Source organism: Schistocerca piceifrons, chromosome 2 (genome assembly GCF_021461385.2).
Source record: "Schistocerca piceifrons isolate TAMUIC-IGC-003096 chromosome 2, iqSchPice1.1, whole genome shotgun sequence".
Classification (NCBI taxonomy): domain Eukaryota; kingdom Metazoa; phylum Arthropoda; class Insecta; order Orthoptera; family Acrididae; genus Schistocerca; species Schistocerca piceifrons.
In genome coordinates, this window is record NC_060139.1 from 187,171,595 (window position 1) to 187,193,906 (window position 22,312).

A 22,312-nucleotide genomic window follows, 5' to 3' on the forward strand; every position below is an offset into this window, starting at 1 on the left:
ACATGGTGCCAGAAGAGACATACCAAAATTTAGGCGTCTTCTGTTTAGTGGGCTACCAAAATTATCCAAGATGAACTTGCACATGACTCATTTGAATTGATAGAAATTGGGAATGTTACACCTAACTGAGCTATATGCAAGGTTGAAAATCTCAGAATTGTCTTATGAAAGTTTATAATTAGTAAATGTTTTAGAAACAGTATTGCCAGGGATATATCTATAATGGTCTAAATATTGAAAATCATGCTGAAGATGAAAGTATTGCTGGCATGTTACACCTTAAGAGCATCATTAATTTATAAATTTCTCGGATAATTTTCTGGCTCTTTGGATATATCAAACCAGTCAGTTCAATTGTGCTGTCTTAGAGGACTCTTTTACCCAAGGCAAATCAATTTTCACAGTTCAGAACATTTAAAGTTGTATTCAGATAGTATATAAATTCTCCAGTTGTATGCTGCTTTGAAAGTTTGAGTCACCATCTCGTCTATACGTATTATCAGTTTGTGACCTATGCAGTGACTCAATCATCTACATCTGCATCTACATATATACTCTGTAATAGATAAAGAATCTACTCACTAAGTAGCGGAAGGAGAACACACATACAAAAGGTATTACAGCAGCGAACTTTGTGTGTGTTCTTGTGCCACCCCTTGACGAGTAGATTTTGTATGAATCCAATTACACTATATTTTCAGAAATTGATTATTTTTGCACATGAACATTTATACTCTGCAAGCCATCTTATCATCTATGCTGAAGGGTACTTCATGTGTCATAGTCACTAACCCCACCCCCACCCCCCCCCTGTTCTAGTCGCAAACGATTCACATAAGAAAGACTGCTGGTAAGCCTCTGTGTTAGCTCGAATCTCTCTAATTTTATTTTCATGGTATTTTCGCGATATATTTATGACATGTAATCAAAAAGTAATGAGAATTTTATTTTAATTTTGTGGGCTTCTATACATCAGATTTTCAAAATTTTGTTACATTGTTGATACGTGTGTTCCTGATACATGTTTCCATTTTCAATATTTGTAGTTTATTGTTCACAGTCAAACAGATTGTGTGTGTTTTTAAGTGCTTGGAAAATTTTTACTTTTGAGAAAGAGGGATCAAAGAATTTGCATTAAGTTTTGCTTGAAAAATGAAATAAAGTGCAGCACCACATTTGAAAAGTTGACTTTGGCTTTTGGTGAACTTACTATGTGTAAGCCAAGAGTTTATGAATGGTATAAATGTTCCAAAGGAGGTCGAGAAGATTTTGAAATCAACGACCGCCCTGGACGCCCTAGCACATTGATGATTGATGACAATATGGATGAAGTGAAGAAAACAGTCCTGGAAAATAGCCAAATCACCATCAGACAATGTGCTTGTGATGTTGGCATATCCTTTGCCTCATGCCAAGCCATTTTTCTGATATTTTTTGCATGAAACGTGTAGCAGCATAGTTCGTTCTGAAATTGTTGAATTTCAACCAAAAACAACGTTGCTTAGATATTGCTCAAGAATTGCTCAGTGAAGTAAACAATGATTCAAAACTTCTAAAGAAGGTTATATAACAGGTGACATGGCATGGGTATATATGGGTATGATGTAAAAACCAGGGCCCAATTGTCCCAGTGGAAATTGTCTGAAGAACCAAAACCGAAAAGAAAAAAAAAATAAGAAAAAATTGACAAGTTCAGTCACATATAAAGGTTCTTTTCATTGTTTTGTTCAATTACAATGGGATAGTGCATCACCAGTTCCTGCCTTGTGCTCGTAAGATCAATAAGGGACAAATAATACCTGGAAATTATGTGCCATTTGCCTGAAGCAACCTGAAGAAAATGACCAGAATTGTTGCAAAACCACTCGTGGAAATTGCCCCATGGTAATGCTCTCACTCGCACCCCTATGCTTGTTTGTGATTTTTTGGCAAGAAACAAAACCATTAAGTTGTCTTAGCCAACATATTTGCCGGACAAGGTCCCTTGCGACTTCTCTCTATTGCCGAGGCTGAAGAGAACCATGAAAGTTCATTGTTTTGCCACCATTGATGCAATAAAAACAGAATCCCTGAAGGAGCTAATAATGAAAAGTGTCGTAAGTGCTCCCAAGATTTAAAAAAGTTCTGGCTCAAATGTATTATATTTAGGGGGATAACTTTGAAGGAGACAAAGTTTATGATCATCAATAAATAGATTTTCTTTGCTTACTAAATGAACCTGTAGCTAAACGCTTTGCTCTTCTTCGGATCTTTTCTGTTTCCTCAACCAGTCCTGTCTGATACAGATCTCAGTGTGATGAGCAGTATTCAAAAGATGTCAAAACAGAGTTTTGTAAGCTACCTTCTGGGTGAGTGGACTACATTTTCTGAGGATTTTGCTAATGAATCTGTCTGGCATTTCCATGACCTGCTAGTAGATTTGTGTGGTTGTTCCACTTTAAATCATCCCATACATTTACTCCTAGATAGAACTGCTGTTTAATAAGGCCAACTGGAGATTCAATTGTAAATACTAAGGCTAGAGCATTTTGAACTAACTTTTATCATTTGACGTGTGGCTGAAATACATTTCACTTTTAAAAGAATTTACAAAACAACACAGTGAAATGAGGGCTTTTATTTACTTTGCAGCCCTCTCAAATAATGCACCAAATGATGTCAGATTTTTGTAACCTCCCTAAAGCCAATATTTGCATTTCCTTACGTACTTTCTAAATACTGCCACTGCTGGTCAGGAAATGAGCTGTTGCATTTCTTAAGTTCCAGCATGAAAATTGTTTATGCTCTTTCCTTTATTTCTCTTGACTGACACATTTCCTCACCAAAAGTATAATATTCTGCATTCTAATTGATCCCTGAATGTCCAGTACACACAAATTCCAGCAGCATAACTTTTGCTTGAAATTTTAACAGTACATCACCACAGCGGTTAGTTGGTGATATTACATGTGTTGGAAAATCAAAGAGTGATGGGGTAGGATTTGTCCTCAGACAGCCAGATCTCATAAAATAACCTCTTTTTCTTTTTCAAGTGATTTTTCTCCAGAGGCAAGTGCATGGTGTAGGATGAAAGCATTTGAATTTCGTGGTAACAACTTGTTTCTGTACCATTGAGGTTATTGTGCATAAAGAAAACAGTAAATTAATAGGTTGCAAACAATTTTATATGTAGTGTATCTGCAATATTTTAAAAACTGGATGAACTTGGGCTACTTGGGAAGGCGTTCCATGTAATATCCTCTATTAATGTTGCCAGGTAGATTGTACCAGTATACTGGCCAGTCATTGCATGTCCAAGTATTATCTCAAACCAGACACTGAAATGCAGCTCGCAGTATTCTCTAAATGGCAGTGACTTGGCTGAGAACATTGGGGTCACTTGTGATGGAGTAATCTAATAATTTTTGTTGCGGCTGAAGGTGTCTCTGTAAGCTGTAAAATCGTTAGTGTAGTCATTTAAAATCAAAGTTTTACTAGCTGTCAAAAGTGTTTTCATTCATCATGACAAATTAACAATTGCATGAAACAATTCACTACATATAAAAGTGTCTCCTCATTGTCTTATTATCTGTGGAAAGTTACTTTCCTTATTCCACTGACTTACGCAGATGAAAGGCAAACAGAAAATTACCATTTTCGATGTTCCTTGTCTCTAGAATAAAGGCTGAGCAAAGCTTTCTGCCTAATTGCAATTTCCTGAACACTGTGAATAACAGAACTCTGTAGAAGTCTCATACTCAAAGATCAGTGTGCTGTGTCCAGGTTGTATCTAGGTATTTGGTCCACAGATTTAAGAACAAAAGACATTCAGTATTCAGTCAGCTTTCAGTGTCTCAACTAAGTCAATATACAGTCACAAAAATGTTTGCCATTTACATACTGACACAACATAACTGACAGACAGTTTTACATCCAAACTAAAATAGTTCCTATTAAGGAACTTTTAACTTGAAACTTCCTGGCAGATTAAAACTGTGTGCCCGACCGAGACTCGAACTCGGAAACTCATTCTGGAAACTTTTAACTTCAAAAAAATATTAGTATATGTAGTACAGAAGAAAAATGTTTGTACTTTTATTTCATATTTGCTGTGTCTTGCAGGCTTTGTAAAGTTTATAAATGATTTTCATTTGAACATAAAGACAAGGCTGCTTGCTTTTTATTTATTTTTTAATTTACTGGATCAGTGCTTTCTCATCATGAATGGTTGTATAAAAATAATAGGTAACACATGCTGTAGACTGTATAATATGGGAGTTGGAATGTGTTTATGATGTGTATTTTGTATTAGACTGTTTAGTACTCACTAAATTTTAGCTTTGAGCCTTCATAGAAGTTTTTGCAGATGGTCTATTTATTTTATATGTATCGTCCTACAGTCGCATAAATATGCTGTGTGAGAAATTAGACAAAAATATTATCACTCATAAATATTATGTAATAAGCCCATAGTGTCTGTTATCATCAACTATGCATGAATTACCAATATTGTATACATTAGTAAATGTCTCAAACAACTGTTCACTGTAGATAGTATAGTGAAAGGGAAGAAATCGAAATAGTAAGGAATATAACAGACAACTGGAGTCTTGTAGCCATCATCCTACAAAGTTCATGGATTGTGAACCCTCTTGAGGTCTTTTCTTTAAGTTATAAACTTTTTAATCACATCAGTGTTCTTATATTCCGTTTCCTTGAAGGATCTGGAACAGGTGCTGCTTTAGAATGTAGAATATTTGTTACCTTCTATGGACCTTCATGTTTTCGAGAGAAATTGCTAGTTTCCCTCTGCGTATGTGATATAATAGGCCTTGACCAACTCCATATCGTCTATCTTAAAATTTGGTATTGAAGCATATGGTTATGGTCCTTCATTTACTTTGAGATGTTTTCTTTAATTCATTTTCCGTACATCCTTGAGTGTTGCCCTTATATTTGATTGTATCTTCTGGCCATTCAAATGATTTTAATAGCTGTTCACTTCTATTTAATACCTTTACTGATGAAAGACCCATAGACAAATGAGGCAACTCTTTTAAAATAACTTGAAGCTCCAGAATCATTTGAATCCAAAGTGTTTGTCTATTTTAACAATGCGTTCAATGAAGTCTGTTTGTGTCTATTTTAACAATGCGTTCAATGAAGTCTGTTTGATTCCCTGCAGATGAGTTAGACTGAGAATGGTATTCTGACATGGTAATATTCCCTACCCTTCCAATGCTAAAAATTCTTACTTATAAATTGTATACCATTATCTCTAAGTAATTTTCTCAGTTTTCCCACATCTGCAAATTACGCTCATAGACAGTTAACTACAGTGCCTGTATTTGCTATTTTAATAAGATATAATTTTACATTTTTTCATCAGCTTTCAGTTGTTACAAAGATCTAAGTCACTCCACCTCTACCTTTTGGTAATGGTTGAAAGATATATTTATCAGGCAGGACATTATGACCACCGACCTACTATAGATATTAACTCATCCAGGCAAGTGCAGCATTACCTGGTGATGGATGGCTGCTAGTCACACATGCGCAGAGCATGTAGTGTCACTAAGTGTGCTGTCCATGTGTAGAATGGGGAAGGTGCAAGATCTGAGTTTGACTGAGGGCAGATTGTGATGACTCAGAAGACCAGCACAAGCATTTTGGAAACTGCATGACTAGTTGAGTGTTAGAGGAGTGCTGCGGCAAGTGTCAACATGTGGCGAAACCAAGGTGAAACCATGTCCAGATGTCATGGGGTTGGGCGGCTACCCCTCATTACTGTTGTTGGATGACATAGGCTGGCAGACTGGTATAACAGGACAGGCGGTGAACTGTGTTGCAGCATCAGAGTACAAATGTGTCTGAAGACATAGTGCAGGGAAGACACCTAACGATGGGCCTCCGCAGTTGACGACCCATGCATGTGCCATTGTTAACACAACATGGACAACTATGACTGAGATGGACACATGACCATCTGCACTGGATGTTGATGCAGTGGCAGTGTGTTGCATGGTCCGATGAATACCCATACCTTCATTATGCCAGTGGGAGGGTGCGAATCTTTCATCTTCCAGGGAACATTTCCTTGACAACTGTACTGGGGGGCAGAGAAAAACTGATGGTGGGTTCATTGTGCTCTGGGAAACATTCACATGAGCATCCATGGGTCCAGTAGAGCTCACGCAGGGCACTATGATTGCCGAGGAGTATCATACACTGGTTGCAGACCGCATACATCCCTTCAGGGCGATCATATTTCCCAACAGCAGTGACATTTTTCAGCAAGATAGTGTGGCATCTCACAAAGCCAGGAGTGTGATGGAGTGGTTCGAGGAATATAGTGGCAAGTTCCAATTGATGTGTTGCTGCCGCCCCCACCCCAACTCGTCAAATCTGAACCTAATCAGACACATCTGGGATGTGATTGAAAGTGGCATCAGAATTCATCACGTCAACCCCCAAATTTATGGGAATTAGGTGACTTGCTGGATCAGATGTGATGCCACCTTCCTCCAGCGACCTATCGAGCCACCATTGCTTACACGCCACAATGCCTCGCCACTGTTATCTGTGCCAGAGGTGCTACTAGGTAGGTGGTCATAATGTTCAGGTTGATCAGTTATGTGTAGGTGTTAAATCATGTAATGCCTTTGGCACTATTGGATGCTTTTAGAAATTGAGGGCATTATTATTGTCTTTAACCCTCGATACAGGTCATGTGTACATATTTTATTTTTTTTTACTTTTCTGCTTAAACTTCTAAAACAGGGGAACTTGTGTAAGTGCCTGATGTGCTTAGGTATTCCAGAGTGTCCATATACTTTGTGTACATACCATACTAGGCCATCAACAGTTATAGTCGGTGTGCTCATTTTCCAGTCTTTCATGATCCATAAATTCTCCAAAATAAAGTATTGTACAACAACCTCTTATGTTTATTGCTCTCAGTTATTGGCCCTTAGTTACAAGGCATTACAATACTACCCAAGTAATCATCACATCATAAGCCATCTCTTATTTTTTGTTTTAATGATCTTAAATAGATAATACAATAACTTATTTTAATAAAACTTACTCAAAGTTTGATTCCAGGTACACCAGATCTGTTGTTGTTGTTGTCTGCACCTAATTGTGTCTAAAAAAGTGTGTTGGGCATTACATATAGTGAGTGACCTTTTATGTAGGTAATCTCTAACTTAAATTATTATTGTAAAAATAAAACCCATAGTGTCAGTCTGCTATGTAACAGTCTGCTTTCCATTAGGGAAAACAAAGCTTGAAGATCTGTTGTTGTTGTTGTTGTTGTTGTTGTTGTTGTTGTGGTGGTCTTCAGTCCTGAGACTGGTTTGATGCAGCTCTTCATGCTACTCTATCCTGTGCAAGCTTCTTCATCTCCCAATATGTACTGCAGCCTAGATCCTTCTGAATCTGTTTAGTGTATTCATCTCTTGGTCTCCCTCTATGATTTTTACCCTTCACACTGCCCTCCAATACTAAATTGGTGATCCCTTGATGCCTTAGAACATGTCCTACCAACCGATCCCTTCTTCTTGTCAATCCTATTCAATACTTCCTCATTAATTACGTGATCTACCCATCTAATCTTCAGCATTCTTCTGTAGCACCACATTTCAAAGGCTTCCATTCTCTTCTTGTCCAAACTATTTATCATCCATGTTTCACTTCCATACATGGCTACACTCCATACAAATACTTTCAGAAACGACTTCCTGACATTTAAATCTATACTCGATGTTAACAAATTTTTCTTCTGTAGAAACGCTTTCTTTGCTATTGCCAGTGTACATTTTATACCCTCTCTACTTCGACCATCATCAGTTACTGTGCTCCCCAAATAGCAAAACTCCTTTACTACTTTAAGATCTGTATACACTATTATTTTGGAGTCCCATATAGCATCCAGAATTTTTGTAGACTCCAAATGATAGGTAACAATTCTTTCTCAGTAGCTGAATAATTCAGCTGGTGTTTATTAAGACTTTGACTAATGAATGCTATTGTACAATGCTCACCTTTTTCTGGAATCAGATTTCCTTGGAACAGCTCACAGCCCCAGCCTTATGCCAACACTTCTGTGGCCAATGTAAAAACTTGATTTGTTTTAGGGCGATGTAAAATCTTACCTTCCATAAGAGCTCACTTAATATTATTAAATGTTTCATCTGTAGCATCATCTCAGATCCAAGGAGCTTTTTGTTCTGATAAATTTAATTAACTAGTACCAACAATATAAGGAAAATGTGCACTGTTACTCACCATGAAGATAAAATGTTGAGTTGCAGATAGGCACAACGAAAACACACTTACACGTTAGCTTTTGGCTAAAACCTCTTTCAGAAAAGCGCGCGCACACACACACACACACACACACACACACACACACACACACACACACACACACACACACACATTCATTTACACAACCAAGAACACCTCGTGTGTGGGGAGGGGGGGAGTCCATGGTTTAATAAACTAGTACCACTCAGCCAGCTAAATGTAAAACACTTGCAATTGTTTTAAATTTTTTGGTTGAGGACAGTTTTTTACAGCTTGTATCCTTTCCTTTATCAGGTTGTATGCCCGTTTTTCTGACAATATGATCCAAAAACTTTAATTCTCATGGCCCAAAGTCTAACTTTGAAATTTTTTTTCTCCAATTGCTTTAGACAGAAGTCAGTAATTTGCAGTGGTCTTCCCAAGTCTTAGAGACTAACAGTGTATCACTTACAATCATTATTATTTCCTGCCTCGTGATTTATATAAAGCATTGCCACTGCAGTGTTCAAACCAAATGCTAATTCTTTAAATTGGTAAGATTTTCATTTGAATAAGAAGGCCATGTATTATTTTGATTTTCATGTAATTGAACTTGCCATTAAATCAATTTAACTAAAAGATTTGGTTTCCTCAAACCTAGATAATAAGTATTACATAATGACAGGTCTATCCTGTTTAGTTTCTGTGTGTTTATTAAGTGTTCATGCATCCCAAACTTAATGAACACCCATTATCCCAGGTTTATCTGAAAACACGTCTTTATATTTTACTAGAATATCCTCTAATAGAAATTTTTGTTCTTGAAGCAATACAAGGTAGTGTCACACTTTTGGTTTAAGGGGGAACATTCATGAAAAATGCACACGATATAAAAGATGGACCAAAGCCACAATTTTGAAGATATGGCAATCAAATTTTGTACCATGCTTTACTTGAAATTAACACATTTACTGTTAAGTTCCTTGGATTATATATATGTAACTTTTTGTGGAATTCTTCTTCTTCTTTTTTTTTCCAAAAAATAAATTATGTACCTTTCTCTCAGAAACTAATAAATAGGGATTTCTACAAAATTTTCTCTGTTTAATCTCTTTACATATAGCTAGCTTCTCTCATGAGGTTTTCTGAAGATATTGAATAGGAGAATTTTAATAATTTTTAATGATAATTATATAAGTATAATATAAAATTCATGCAAAATTCCCAGTATTTTGCCCCATATCTCAGCTTATGCTCAGAACTTCAAAATTTACTCTTGAGGCAACATTTATTGGGTTTATAGAAATAAGTGCACAAAATTTTATAATCCTAACCCTCATAGATTCTGAGAAAAAAGTACATAAATTTTAAAAAACATATTTTTCAGGAAATGCAATTTAAAGTTCAACCTAATATTTTTTCCAATGTCACTTCTTCAAAAGGCCCCAAATTTGTACTCAGGATCCTCTTTCCCTTCAAGACTTCTCGTCTGGTTTCTTGTTCTCTGCCTTCTTGTCCTTTACTAGGTCTTCAACTGTGACTTTCCAGTTGCAGAGAGGCAATGTAAATCTATTTTTCTCAATGTCTTGAGTGAAATTTCCCATGTTAAAGCCCATTGTCCGCAATGCGTTCATTCTCTCTACACTCTCACCACTAAAGACAAGAACTGCAACATAAGCTGCAATTCTGACAACTGTATCAGATGAAAATTTGGTTTTAGGGCATCATTTTCACATGAGTGAATGTAGAGACTCATTTGGAGTCTGGGTTTGCCATGAACACACTTTTTAGAAGTTCAGAATCTGACAGAAACCTGTATATGGCTTGACAACATCCAGGATACAATTTAGATGCTCCTCTTTGTGAATGTAGAGGTTGTTATCCCTCTGAGCCTGTAGATATTTACACCAGCTAATGTGGCACATATGATGAATGGGATGTTCATCAGTTGACACCATGTGGAAATATGTAGCCCATACTGCACTTTTCATGTCACTTACACTGGATAGGTTCTGTCTGATAGCCTTGCCATAATACACTGCAAAGTGTCTGTCAACATCTTTGTAAGTCTGGTGTGTCCAGCAGCAGCTGGTTTGTTATTTCCTGGCAGATTAAAACTGTGTGCCGGACAGAGACTCGAACTCAGGACCTTTGCCTTTCGCGGGCAAGTGCTCTACCAACTGAGCTACCCAAGCACGACTCACACCCCGTCCTCACAGCTTTACTTCTGCCAGTATCTCGTTTCCTACCTTCCAAACTTTACAGAAGCTCTCGAGCCTCGGTCCGGCACACAGTCGGTCCGGCACACAGTTTTAATCTGCCAGGAAGTTTCATATCAGCGCACACTCTGCTGCAGAGTGAAAATTTCATTCTGGAAACATCCCCCAGCCTGTGGCTAAGCCATGTCTCCGCAATATCCTTTCTTTCAGGAGTGCTAGTTCTGCAAGGTTCGCAGGAGAGCTTCTGTAAAGTTTGGAAAGTAGGAGACGAGATACTGACAGAAGTAAAGCTGTGAGGACGGGGCGTGAGTCGTGCTTGGATAGCTCAGTTGGTAGAGCACTTGCCCGCGAAAGGCAAAGGTCCCGAGTTCGAGTCTCGGTCTGGCACACAGTTTTAATCTGTCAGGAAGTTTCATATCAGCGCACACCCCGCTGCAGAGTGAAAATCTCATTCTGGTTTGTTATTATTTCTAAGATACGGAACAGATTCGCAGACTATCTATAAAACCAAAGAGTACATATCACACAACCTTCTAGATGAATCTTGTGCAAGTTTGCTTGAAAGTAATCCACAGAATCGTTGCTCACTGAGCTAGTATTGCAGTGTTGCTTCAAAAAGTGGGCGTGGCAGGATGGTTGCATCACACATGTAGTTATTCTTCAGGCACTACAGATCCAATTTCATCATTAAAACTTTGGGAACTTACTGTTCATGAGTTCTGCTAATAAATAAAAAATAAATTTGAAAATTCGCATTGTCAGTCAATTTCGTGAATGTCCCTCCTTAAAGTGTTTTTTCTACCACAAGAAAGTTAGTACATACAGCCCTTCCATGCTTGACATCCAATAATACTGTATTATCGATTAACCTATCCATGCCTAACAAGTCCTCTAGATTTAACCTAGGTACCACAAGCAACATTTGATAAAAGGAAATGTGTTAATTGTATAAGGAGCATTCAAAAAGAAATGAGCCGGAGGCATAATTACAGAAACCAGTACCTATATGTTAGAAGTATTGACCCTGGCTGTTGAGACACTTGTCCCACTGTGACACAAGATGGTGAATGGCTGTCTTATAAAATTCCTGGGGCTGCGATGTTAACCAGTTCCACACATACAGCTGGACGTCGTCGTCAGAGGTGACTCATTTGCCTCTCAGAGCCTTTTTAAGGGGACCAAAAATGGAATAATCACAAGGAGAGAGGTCCGGACCGTATGGAGGGTGGCCGAGAACCTTCCATTTGAATTTCTGCAGGAGTGCTATGACTGTGTTGGCTGTATGAGGCTTTGCATTGTCGTGGAGCAGAATGACTCCAAGGGTGAAATTGCCTGGTCATTTTGATTTGATTGTATGGCGAAGGGTGGTCAAGGTTTTCAAGTAATGCTGGGCAGCCACTGTTGTCCTGTGCTGCAGGAAGTGAATCAGAAGAGGGCCGTCTTGGTCAAAGATGAACATCAGCATAACCTCTTCTGCACTCGTGTGGACGACAATGTCCAGCTGTACGTGCGGAACTGGTTAACATTGGAGCCCCGGGAATTTTATGGAACAGCCATTCACCACCTTGTGTCACTATGGGACAAGTGTCTCAACAGCCAAGGTCAATACTTCTAACATACAGGTATTGGTTTCTGTAATTATGCCTCCGGCTCGTTTCTTTTTGAATGCCCCTTATTATAGGCTGACCAGTTTCTTCCTTAAGATGCTTTCCCTTCTGATTGATAAGTCTGACAACAAACACTCTTGCTACTGGCAGTATGGGGAAAGGATGCTTTTTTTTCTGTTTACTGATAGTAATTCTCATGAGATTAATGACGTTTCACTCGCAGAAACTAAGGTAGTAATGACTTTCTTTCCAAAAATATCATCCACTACAGTGTTTTTTTTATTACTCTTCTTCTATTAACTTGAAGAGTTAGTTCTGTATGGGCTACTATCACCTCTATATGACAGCCTACTGATCCGTGGTTACATCCTGAAGCCTGGCCACTGCCCCAGAACGTCTGTTTTTTTTTTTTAACTGTTGACTGGTCTGAAAATGACCAGTCAGTTGGCACAGTAGGACAAGAATTATTTATACTATTAGTATGAAATGCCTGTCTGATTACTCACTTCATTAGCTATCTAGCTTTTATTTTGCTTCCTTGCTTTCCAGTATTTACTTTCACTTTCTCTTTGAAATCTTGGCAGATACTGATCCCTTATTGCTATCTGATTGATGATTTTGACTTTGTTTGTAGTCTCCTTGTTTGTTCATTGTATCAAGACCTTCGATAAATAGTAACAAATCATTCACAGTCATCCACTCTCAATACCATATTTATTTTTTTCACATGATAACATAACCTATGAACCAACACTTTAATCTAATGACAGTCCTCTGTGTAGGATCATTGAAGTATTTGGATCTTGCTAGGTGTCACTGAGTATACATCTTATAACAAGCCTGACTATTATTATAGCATCTTGGGTCGAGTAGATTCAGTGTTAATTTCTATTGGTATTACTACTACTACTACTACTACTACTACTACTACTACTACTACTAGAAATCTTCTGAAAATCCTTCCTTCTGTTTTTGCGGGTAGCATTTTGAAGTTTTATCTTATAAAGGATGATAAATTTAGTCATGGCACTATGTCTTTGTAACATATAAATAAGTTTTTGTACTTGAAAATGGCCAAAGGCTGAAATCTAGATTGTGTAACAGTAAAATAAAAACCATTAAAGTCAAGTAGCAGCAGTATTAAAAAAAGCACTGGCTGTCAATGCAATCTTCCTTCAAAATCAGTTATTTCTTCTTGATATTCTTTTAATATATTCCTATTTTTCAAATTTAATTGAATTTCCAACTCAGAAATATTCTGAATCATGCACTGTGTTGCCAGAATGAAGTCTAAAATAGTGTGCACATTCAGATTGGAAGTACTGGTTCTCTTAAGCTCTGAACTGCTGCTTCGTAAAAATACTGTTCAGACAAACCATGTCTTTGTTCTTGGTGTGCATTACCTCTCCATTGTAACCGCTTGTGTGCTGGAATCTGGAAGCTCTAATTCTCTTCTCTTTCTGCCAAAGTAATAGAAACATCTTCTATTCAGTATATTTAAATTGCACCTTCCGTTACAGTATCATAAATAAGGTAATAGTTACTGTCCGCCTCCGTAGTGCAGCGGCAGCATTACCACCTACCACGCAAGGGGGCCTGTGTTTGATTTCCGGCGTGGGACTGGGTGTTGTGTGTCCTTCATCATCATTGACACGTAAGTCACTGAAGTGGCATCAGCTAAAAAGACTTTCAATACGGCGGTCGAATCCCGGCCAATAAATGCCATACGATCATTTCATTTCAGTTCATTTACAATTTGTGAGCATACACCAATCTCACATAACTTCTGTGGAATATCCACCAATGACTGTCCTGTGCAATCTCAACAATAGAATTATTGCACCCCCCCCCCCCCCCCATGCGTGTGACTTAAGCATGATTGTCATGGCATGCCCATTTTCTCAATGGTGTGTACTACTTCTCTGAGCCAGAAGGCATAGCACAGAACAAATGCCCATCCAGCAAGTACTGGAATGCATAACAAAACTTCTGTCATCATCTTGCCTTGGAGGTACATGGTGTATCAGGGCCGGTGTAAATGCACGAACACTACAACTTCCTAACAGTTTAAAATTGCAAACAAATTAGCTAATAACAAAGACTTCCATTGTAGCCATCATCATTTTTCAGCAATGTAGATGACTCTTTACCATAAGTTATATGTTACACCATAATAGCACTGTCTAAATTATAGTACATGAAAAAGATCAGCAAGAAAATGATTTAGGTGAGATAAGCTTCCTTTGTACCTCATTGTGTCAGATAGCAGCAGCAGCAGCAGCAGTAGCAGGAGGAGGGGAAATACTTGGGTCACATTGACCTTACATGAGCATTTAAGAGTTAATGCTATGCTGAATGATCTTAAACATTTATTATGAGTTACCTCTTGTAAAATTTTCAGTTACTTTGCTCTCCAACTATGTGGGGCTCCTTGTGATGAAAGGATTCCTCATCTGTCTAGAGAATAGTTATTATTCCTAGATAAGTCTGTTCCTCCAGGTTTTAAGTCCTAGTCCTGCATAAATTTTCATTTCATCTTTGTTGATTTTATCAGTCTTACTCCATTTCATTTCAGTAAATCAGTTGACAGGAATTCTACCACTCCCGAATGCCAACTCATCTTGGTATATGAAATGTCACTTCAACTCTCACTAATCAGTGTCTATTGATCTTATTACCACCATAAATCTTTGCATCACACAGTTTATTAAGAATTCAGTTTAAAATTAATACACTAAATTTCCTGAACTTCAGTTTCTTTATTGTTTCTATTGGTATCATAGTCTGAATATGGCAGATAACAGAAAAGTTAGAGAAGCAAAACACACACAGTACACGTACATACAGCTAGAATTTTCAGTCCCTTCAGCATCAAATTCTTAAAGATTAAGTTTGTTTACATTCACACTTGTCATATTGAAAGAAATTCATTTTGTGTTCAAAGTCCCACAATAATATATGGCCTGCTTAGCAAGCCTTTGTAGTCGCTAAAACTTAGGTTTCTTGTCAAGCCCTCATATTCTAACCATATGTTCAAATGGCATTTCTTAATCATAATTCCGGTCATTAGAGTACATTTTCTGTCCTATGAATAGGGTATATCTTCAATAATCTCTGTTAATTAAAATTATATTATTTACAAAATTTTACAATTGACTGGAAACTGAATTTCTCTTAATGGAAAAGCAATAGGCAATAAGATGGTTGCTAACAAAATTTATTGATCCCTTAAAGTTTGCTTGTAGCAAAATACCACAGAGCTTTTTCTCAGTAAGTTTCTATTACATGCTACCATGTAATTGTTAAACACTAAACATACTTTTTAAATTTGTTTTTAGCATGTAGATGGTCATATTTTTTCTGATGTTGTTGAACCATTATTATTATTATTATTATTATTATTATTATTATTATTATTATTATTATTATTATTATAGGAAAACCTTAACCATGAAGATTCATACATATATTTAGCAGCTGTCAATGGTCTAGCTGCATTAGTAGGAATGAATCCTGAGAATGTTATGACAATTTTGATTGAAGAGTATGTGGGAATGAGAACTAAGCGTTCCAAACAATTGGAGAAATCCCCAGAACTTCGGATGAAAGTTGGTGAGGTCCTCGTCAGAGTGACAAAGGCTCTAGGTAACCTTAAGTTATAATGAAAATCCTTTTACAGGTATTGAAATTCTAGGAATTTACCTATATGATTCATAGACTTTAGACAGCTCAAAATGACTCTTAATTGATGTGCAGGTGACATGATACCAGTTCATAAAGACCTACTTCTCAATGCTTTCATGGGTGCGACAAAGGATCCAGATGAACTAATAAGAGCATCTAGCCTGTCCAATTTAGGAACTCTGTGTAAGGTTATGAAGTTCAGGGTTGGCCCAATTCTTAATGAGGTTAGTAAGAATAGGTTTCTTTTGCAATTTAATAATTGATTGTTCTGTTTGTAAATATCTTATTGGTTCCTGGGAAAAAATTGTGTAAATTGCCCTGTGTAATTTTTCTTTTCTTTGCATCCAGATAATGGTCTGTGTCCAGAGTATTGTGAAAACAGATCCTGTGGTGGAAGTGCGGAGAGCAGCTATCCTTGTTCTCACACTTCTCTTGGAAGGTCTCGGTGATGACACAGTTTCAGTATGTATAATTTCTCATTTGTCACACATCTGTTGATAGCTACCTCATTTAATATTACATTGTGATGTAATTCATAACTGAATGTCTTGATATTGGTTTTAGGTTTTGAAAGATATTATATTAGAACTGTATAGAACGCTGAAACATGTCTACTTAACGGAAAATGATGAGGTTGTAAAACTGCAAGTTCAGCTGGCTTGTGAAGCTTTGGGGAAGTCAACTTTGGAGTTTATTACTAGACCGAGAAAATTAGAGAAGAAAATTTGCATACTGGATCGTCCTGAAATATAAATGGACAAAAGTGGAAGATTGCAAGTTTTTACAAACTTTGTATTGTGGAAGATTTAATGTACTATTGTTAATTTCAGTTTCTTACAATTGATTACACAGTGATGAAATGCATTTATTCAGACAGACATATATTGTGGTACTTTGTGTAAACCAAAAATAAACAAACAAGTGAGCTACACATGAGATACTTAAATGTCTGTGGAAGATTGTGATATATACTTAACAACAGCCTCTCTTTTGCATGCAATTCTGATGTAAATTGTGTAGATTTAAGAGAGTCTTTAATTGTTGCAGAACAAAGCTTAACTTTTTGTTGCTGTTTGCCTGTAGGTTAGTTGTGTTATAGGGGTCAACATGCAGTCGAAAAAATGCACAAAAAATATCAGTGTTGTTTTTGTCACATTATGATTCTTTTTATATTTTTGGATATGTTGCTTTACAGTGAGACTGCCCCAGATAGTAACTGTTTATGTAATGACTGAAGGGGTGATCGTTAATTGACAAAAAATTTTCAACACTCCAGTTAGAACTTTTACCAAACTCTGTGCTGTAGTATCATAATGTACAGCTGATTATTTATTTCATTGCACAGTTTGGTTACTTCAGCTGTTATATAGTGTTTCAAGAGGATGATTGTGATCATTACATCAGTTTTGATAGCTTAAAAAGCATTAACTGATTGATTTATTCATTTAAGCAGGTAATTTTGAGATAGCTACATTTTCTTTTAAATGGTATGATTGTTTTGAACTGTTTTTAGTGGAAACTAAGATGTTCCTTATTTATGGAAGTGTGTTTATTTTATCTTACCTGTGTAGGTAATAGCAATTGTCTGTGGAAGATTTGAAAATGTTGAAACCATGTGAATGACAGAGAAAATTCAGTTGTGGAAGTGAATGTTGCTTCCATTATTTAAAGACTGCCAAGTAGACACAGTTTTGCATTGTTTTGTTGTTGTTATTGTTGTTGTTTGTGTATAGAAAGTGTTAGCTTTAGGTTTTTTCATTCTGTTTTTGGATGGTAGTAAATTTTTCTGTTTCTTATATGGCAGTGTGTTTCCTCTGTAATTAATGATGAATGTGTGGATATGTGAATGTAATTATTAAATAAATGTTTAAATGTGTAATGATACCTTTGGGATGTCACAATCCTTGTAGTGGTTTACATGGAAGAATATTTATTTTCGTATTATCACACATCAGAAGCATTGTGTTAAAATGGTAGCCACAGTTAATATAATTGTGGGTTGAAGACAGTATAAATTATCACAGCTGCTTTGACTCTGTGCCTCAGTTGGAATTCTTTTCTATTAATGAACTGATAAAATGTTACAAATGTGTGGATCAGTTCCTTCTCACCATAAATTACAGTCCCCATAAGTTCTGGTGTCACACACACAAGCAGAAAAGTTGCTTGGGTGCCTTCTATGTACAGGAATAAAGAAATACAGTAAGTGATCTGTTGCAAACTAGTCCATTGCTGCAGGGGAATGCAGTTTCCAGTAGTAATGAACTATACGTCCTGTTTTGTATTTTATTCGTATTTCATCCAATTTTGTTTTGTTGGTTAAAGTAGTGCAGGTATTTTAGAAACTTTAATATTGGGAATTTCCAGAAAAAAATAATTTCTGTAATGGGGGAGTGGGGGAGGATCAACCTGTGAAATTTGGAAGGAACACTTTGACATCTTGAAGCAAACTTATATTGGACTTAAAAATTCATAAAAAATTTTAAAATGTTCCCTGTTAAAACTCATTATTTTCCCTTTCTCTGTCAGTTTTTCAGTCATAATATATGTAAGGCTACATTGTGTACCCAGTAATTTATTATAAATAAGTGGAGCAAACATTCTTTGCTTCTAAAAGTAAAACATAACTGTTAAAACTTAATCATTATTGTTGTAAATGGTGCAGAAATAATGTCCATCACTGGGGATGAAGCTTGCCTTTTCCAATTTCTTTACTTTTTGATGTTGTGCATTCAGGGGCCATGCATGGGTGAACAGTTCTGTTATAAATAACTGCAACCAATTTTTAGTACTTCTTGCAATGGCAGTGGTAATAATGGCAACAAATCATGTGACCTTCAATATATGGCATTCTTCAGGAGTTAATTGCAGCAAGTAGAATGTCACTTCTTTATTTTCAGAATTTATCGTAACTGTAAACTATATTTTAATCCAGTACTGAATGTACTGCGGCACCTTAGCTTTATGCAGAATCTCTCAAAAGGTTGTCTTGATGCCTTTGTGTGTAATGAGGAACAATTCTGTGAAACTGCAAATAATTCTGTTCCACACATTCCTGAAGTTTCCTAGTTCACTTAAGGGCTGTACAGCATTTGCACATAACTCATATCAAAAATTTGATCCTTTTCTAAGCTTAGTCTGAACTGTTTGACAGTTCTGAGAGATAATTACTTTTGTGGTACGAGTAGTCCATCAGAGTGGTGTAATGCACTGTCAAACTCAACACACATTTGTTTTCTTACTGTCAGTTCATCATACAACAACCATTATTACTCCAGCAGCTAACTCTTGTAAAGAAATTTTGGAAAATAAAACTACCACGATTGGGGAATGATATAAAGCTGCAGCTACATCTGCAGGTGAAAACTAAAACAGCATTATAATTTAACTTCAGTTTAATTGGGAGAGAAGTTAAAAACAGTCCCTAAAGGAACTTCTTTAAATTAGCAAATGGAGAATTTTCAGCTAATTGACAGATAAAATGCTACTGTACATATTTCATATATCATCAGCTACCTCAGAAACTGCTGAATTTCCTGTGCTGCTGGATATTAACTGAAGTAGGTAACTAAATATGTTGACTTGTAAATTTAGACAGTGTTATTGATCAGGTGATTTAGTTACTGTTGTGTACTGGTGCTTTGATTAAATGACTATCTACTGTTTTCCTCCACTAGTTTAATTCATTATCGCTTTTCCATCATTAGGAAAGTATCATAAAAGATGAAGAAAGAGTAATGGTTTACATTAACAGAGAGGAGTGCTATGGGAAACTAATTCAGTGTGCGTCGTTCTCGCATGATATTTAAACAGCGTGCCGTGCCTCGCTGTTTTCTTCAGGTGTTACCTGAGACTGGTCCTTGGGTCGATCGAGTCCAGTATTTATGCCTGGAAGGAGCTGGGCATTCCGTTCAGTCTTTGGTCCATGCCGAGTCAAGTGTTTCGTCTGTGGTCCGCGCCCGCCAGACTTGGCTTCAATGGACACCTCCAGTCGCAGATGTTCCGACTGCTGTCCACGCCCATTTTGGCTGACCCCAACGGTTGTGCACATCATCTGAGGTGTGTCAGACCCGATCTGAGGTGTTGGGTACTCTGTCTCATGACTGTTACTATGATTTCCACTTGCGTTTCGTGCTGGACGCTTCATAATCGGTCCACGCTGTGTCGTGTGTTCCGTCTGCGGTCTGAGCCCGCCAGACGCGGCTACATTGGCTGGTGCTCCGACCGGTGTCCGCGCTCGGCCTGGCCATCTTCTGAAGTGGAGTTCATGATCTGGGGTGTGTCAAATCTGGTCTCTAATGTCCGATACCTTGTCTCACGGCTGTTCTCTTGCTCTCCGCTTCTATTTCTTGTAGAACCCTGGAGTATCCTGCATTGAGTTGTCACAAGCTCAAGTGCTGCATTCCAGGCAGTGCTGATTTGGTATCCCAAGTCATGGTTGATTAGATTATCTGTGACCTTAATCTCAATGGCTTCTTTAATGACACTGTTCCAAAATCTTGAGGTCTGTGTCACAATCTTGGTGTCATTGTAATCCATTGAGTGACCAAGTTCCAGACAATGCTCTGCTATGGCTGATTTAGTTGCCTGTCTAAGTCTGGTGTGTCTTTGGTGTTCTTTACACCTGATGTCCACAGTTCTGGTGGTCTGGCCAATGTATGTCATCCCACACTGTCATTTCTACAAGAAATAGAAGTGGAGACCAAGAGAACAGCCATGAGACAAGGTGTCGGACATTAGAGACCAGATTTGACACACCGCAGATCATGAACTTGACTTCAGAAGACGGCAAGGCCGGGCGCGGACTGCAGACGGAACACACGACACAGCGCGGACCGATTCTGGAGCACCCAACACGAAACGGAAGTGGAAATCATAGTAACAGTCATGAGACAGAGTACCCAACACCTCAGATTGAGTCTGACACACCTCAGTTACATCCACAAACGTTGCGGTCAGCCAAAATGGGCGTGGACAGCAGTCGGAACATCTGCGATTGAAGGGGTCCATTGAAGCGGAGTCTGGCAGGCACGGACCACAGAGGGAACATTCGACTCGGTGCGGACCAAAGACAGACGGAACACCCAGCTCCTTCCAGGCATAAATACTGGACTTGATCGACCCAAGGACCAGTCTCAGGTAGCACCTGAAGAAGACAGCGAATATCTGGCAGGATTCTCGAATATCCTAGATGTCAACAGATCGCTGGGAAAGCATGAAGAATTACAACAACGTTGATGTTCATCAAACAATAACCATCATTTACTTGCTGTAATTACAGAGAACTGCTTTCATAGAACGTTGTTACTTGTCATGTTTCCAACTGGGATTTTCAGTACTTCGGTCTAGGTTTTATGATACTTTGTAGAAGTGGCCAATTGGATTTTTTAAAAATTTTATTTTTAATTTGCGGGGATTCCATATTCCTTTTATGACACAATCAAAGGTGACATAAAGTTGGTGTATAAATGAACTAAAAGTGGACAATCAGACAAGTTCCTGTGCTGATCGGTTCCAGATGGAGAACAAAACCCAACTTCTTGTCAGAAATACCTATTTTGAATCATTTCAATGCCTTTTCTTTTTAAAGTATCTTTTTATTCCCAAGGCAAACATTTATGACCCTTGATACACTCCTAATGACATAGAGGTTTTCTTAGTATTTTGTTCTGACAATTTTTAGCTCAGTGAAAGAAGGAAAAAGAAAACACAAAGTGTACTAGAACTTCAGCGAGGTTTTAACTGATAGCTAGTGCAGCCTTCACTTCCAAATATGTGCTTATTTTGCTAAATTAATGAGATGCTGCTGTGTAACGTACCCTGCATTTCTGTAATGGTGGCTAATGCTAGGTATTCACAGCGTGAAATTTGAAAGTAGTTATAGCTTATCCATGAAATTTTAGTATTCAGTCTCAAACATTGGAAACTTCGAGGAGAAATATCAACAATGTAGGAAAAGACATCAAAGCCCTGGCAAAGGCTGTGGTTCAGTTGTTGCCTGTGTGCAGTCTAATCCCTGCACACTCCACCAGACAGTGTTCACCTCTCTCCCCACCGGTACACAGCTACCCCTTCTGCTTCCTCTTCCCCACCCCTCCAGATTGCTGCTTACATCCCACGTGATGTTGCATTCTGGCCTGAGATTCTGGAGGTGTGTGTGTGTGTGTGTGTGTGTGTGTGTGTGTGTGTGTGTGTGGGTGTGTGTGTGGGTGTGTGTGTGGGTGTGTGTGTGGGTGTGTGTGTGGGTGGGTGGGTGGGTGGGTGGGGGTGTGGGTGGGCGCGCGCGCGTTAATTTTACTGACGAAGGCATTGGCCGAAAGCTTTGTGTGAGTGTCTTTTTAATTGTGCCTGTCTGCAACTTGATGTGTCCTGAAACTTCCTGGCAGATTAAAACAGTGTGCCGAACCGAGACTGAAACTCGGTCCCGAGTTCGAGTCTCGGTCTGGCACACAGTTTTAATCTGGCAGGAAGTTTCATATCGGCGCACACTCCATTGCAGAGTGAAAATCTCATTCTTGATGTGTCCTCTTTACT

The 22,312-nt window shown here is 37.9% G+C and overlaps 1 protein-coding gene and 1 non-coding gene across 3 annotated transcripts in view; both read left to right on the plus strand.

The window, feature by feature from the left end:
- The window catches only part of LOC124776419 (transport and Golgi organization protein 6 homolog), a 111,647-nt gene extending 93,990 nt beyond the window's left edge, over window positions 1-17,657 (plus strand). For both annotated transcript variants that reach the window (XM_047251413.1, XM_047251414.1), the window contains exons 12-15: window positions 15,532-15,739; window positions 15,851-16,002; window positions 16,127-16,240; window positions 16,343-17,657. In XM_047251413.1, coding sequence (XP_047107369.1) covers window positions 15,532-15,739; window positions 15,851-16,002; window positions 16,127-16,240; window positions 16,343-16,531 — 663 coding nt within the window. In that variant the 3' untranslated portion in view covers window positions 16,532-17,657. The remainder of the gene's footprint in view (window positions 1-15,531; window positions 15,740-15,850; window positions 16,003-16,126; window positions 16,241-16,342) is intronic.
- Window positions 10,801-10,875, plus strand: Trnas-cga. The gene has a single exon. It is a non-coding gene; the product is annotated as a tRNA-Ser (tRNA).
- Window positions 17,658-22,312: the final 4,655 nt, after the last annotated feature.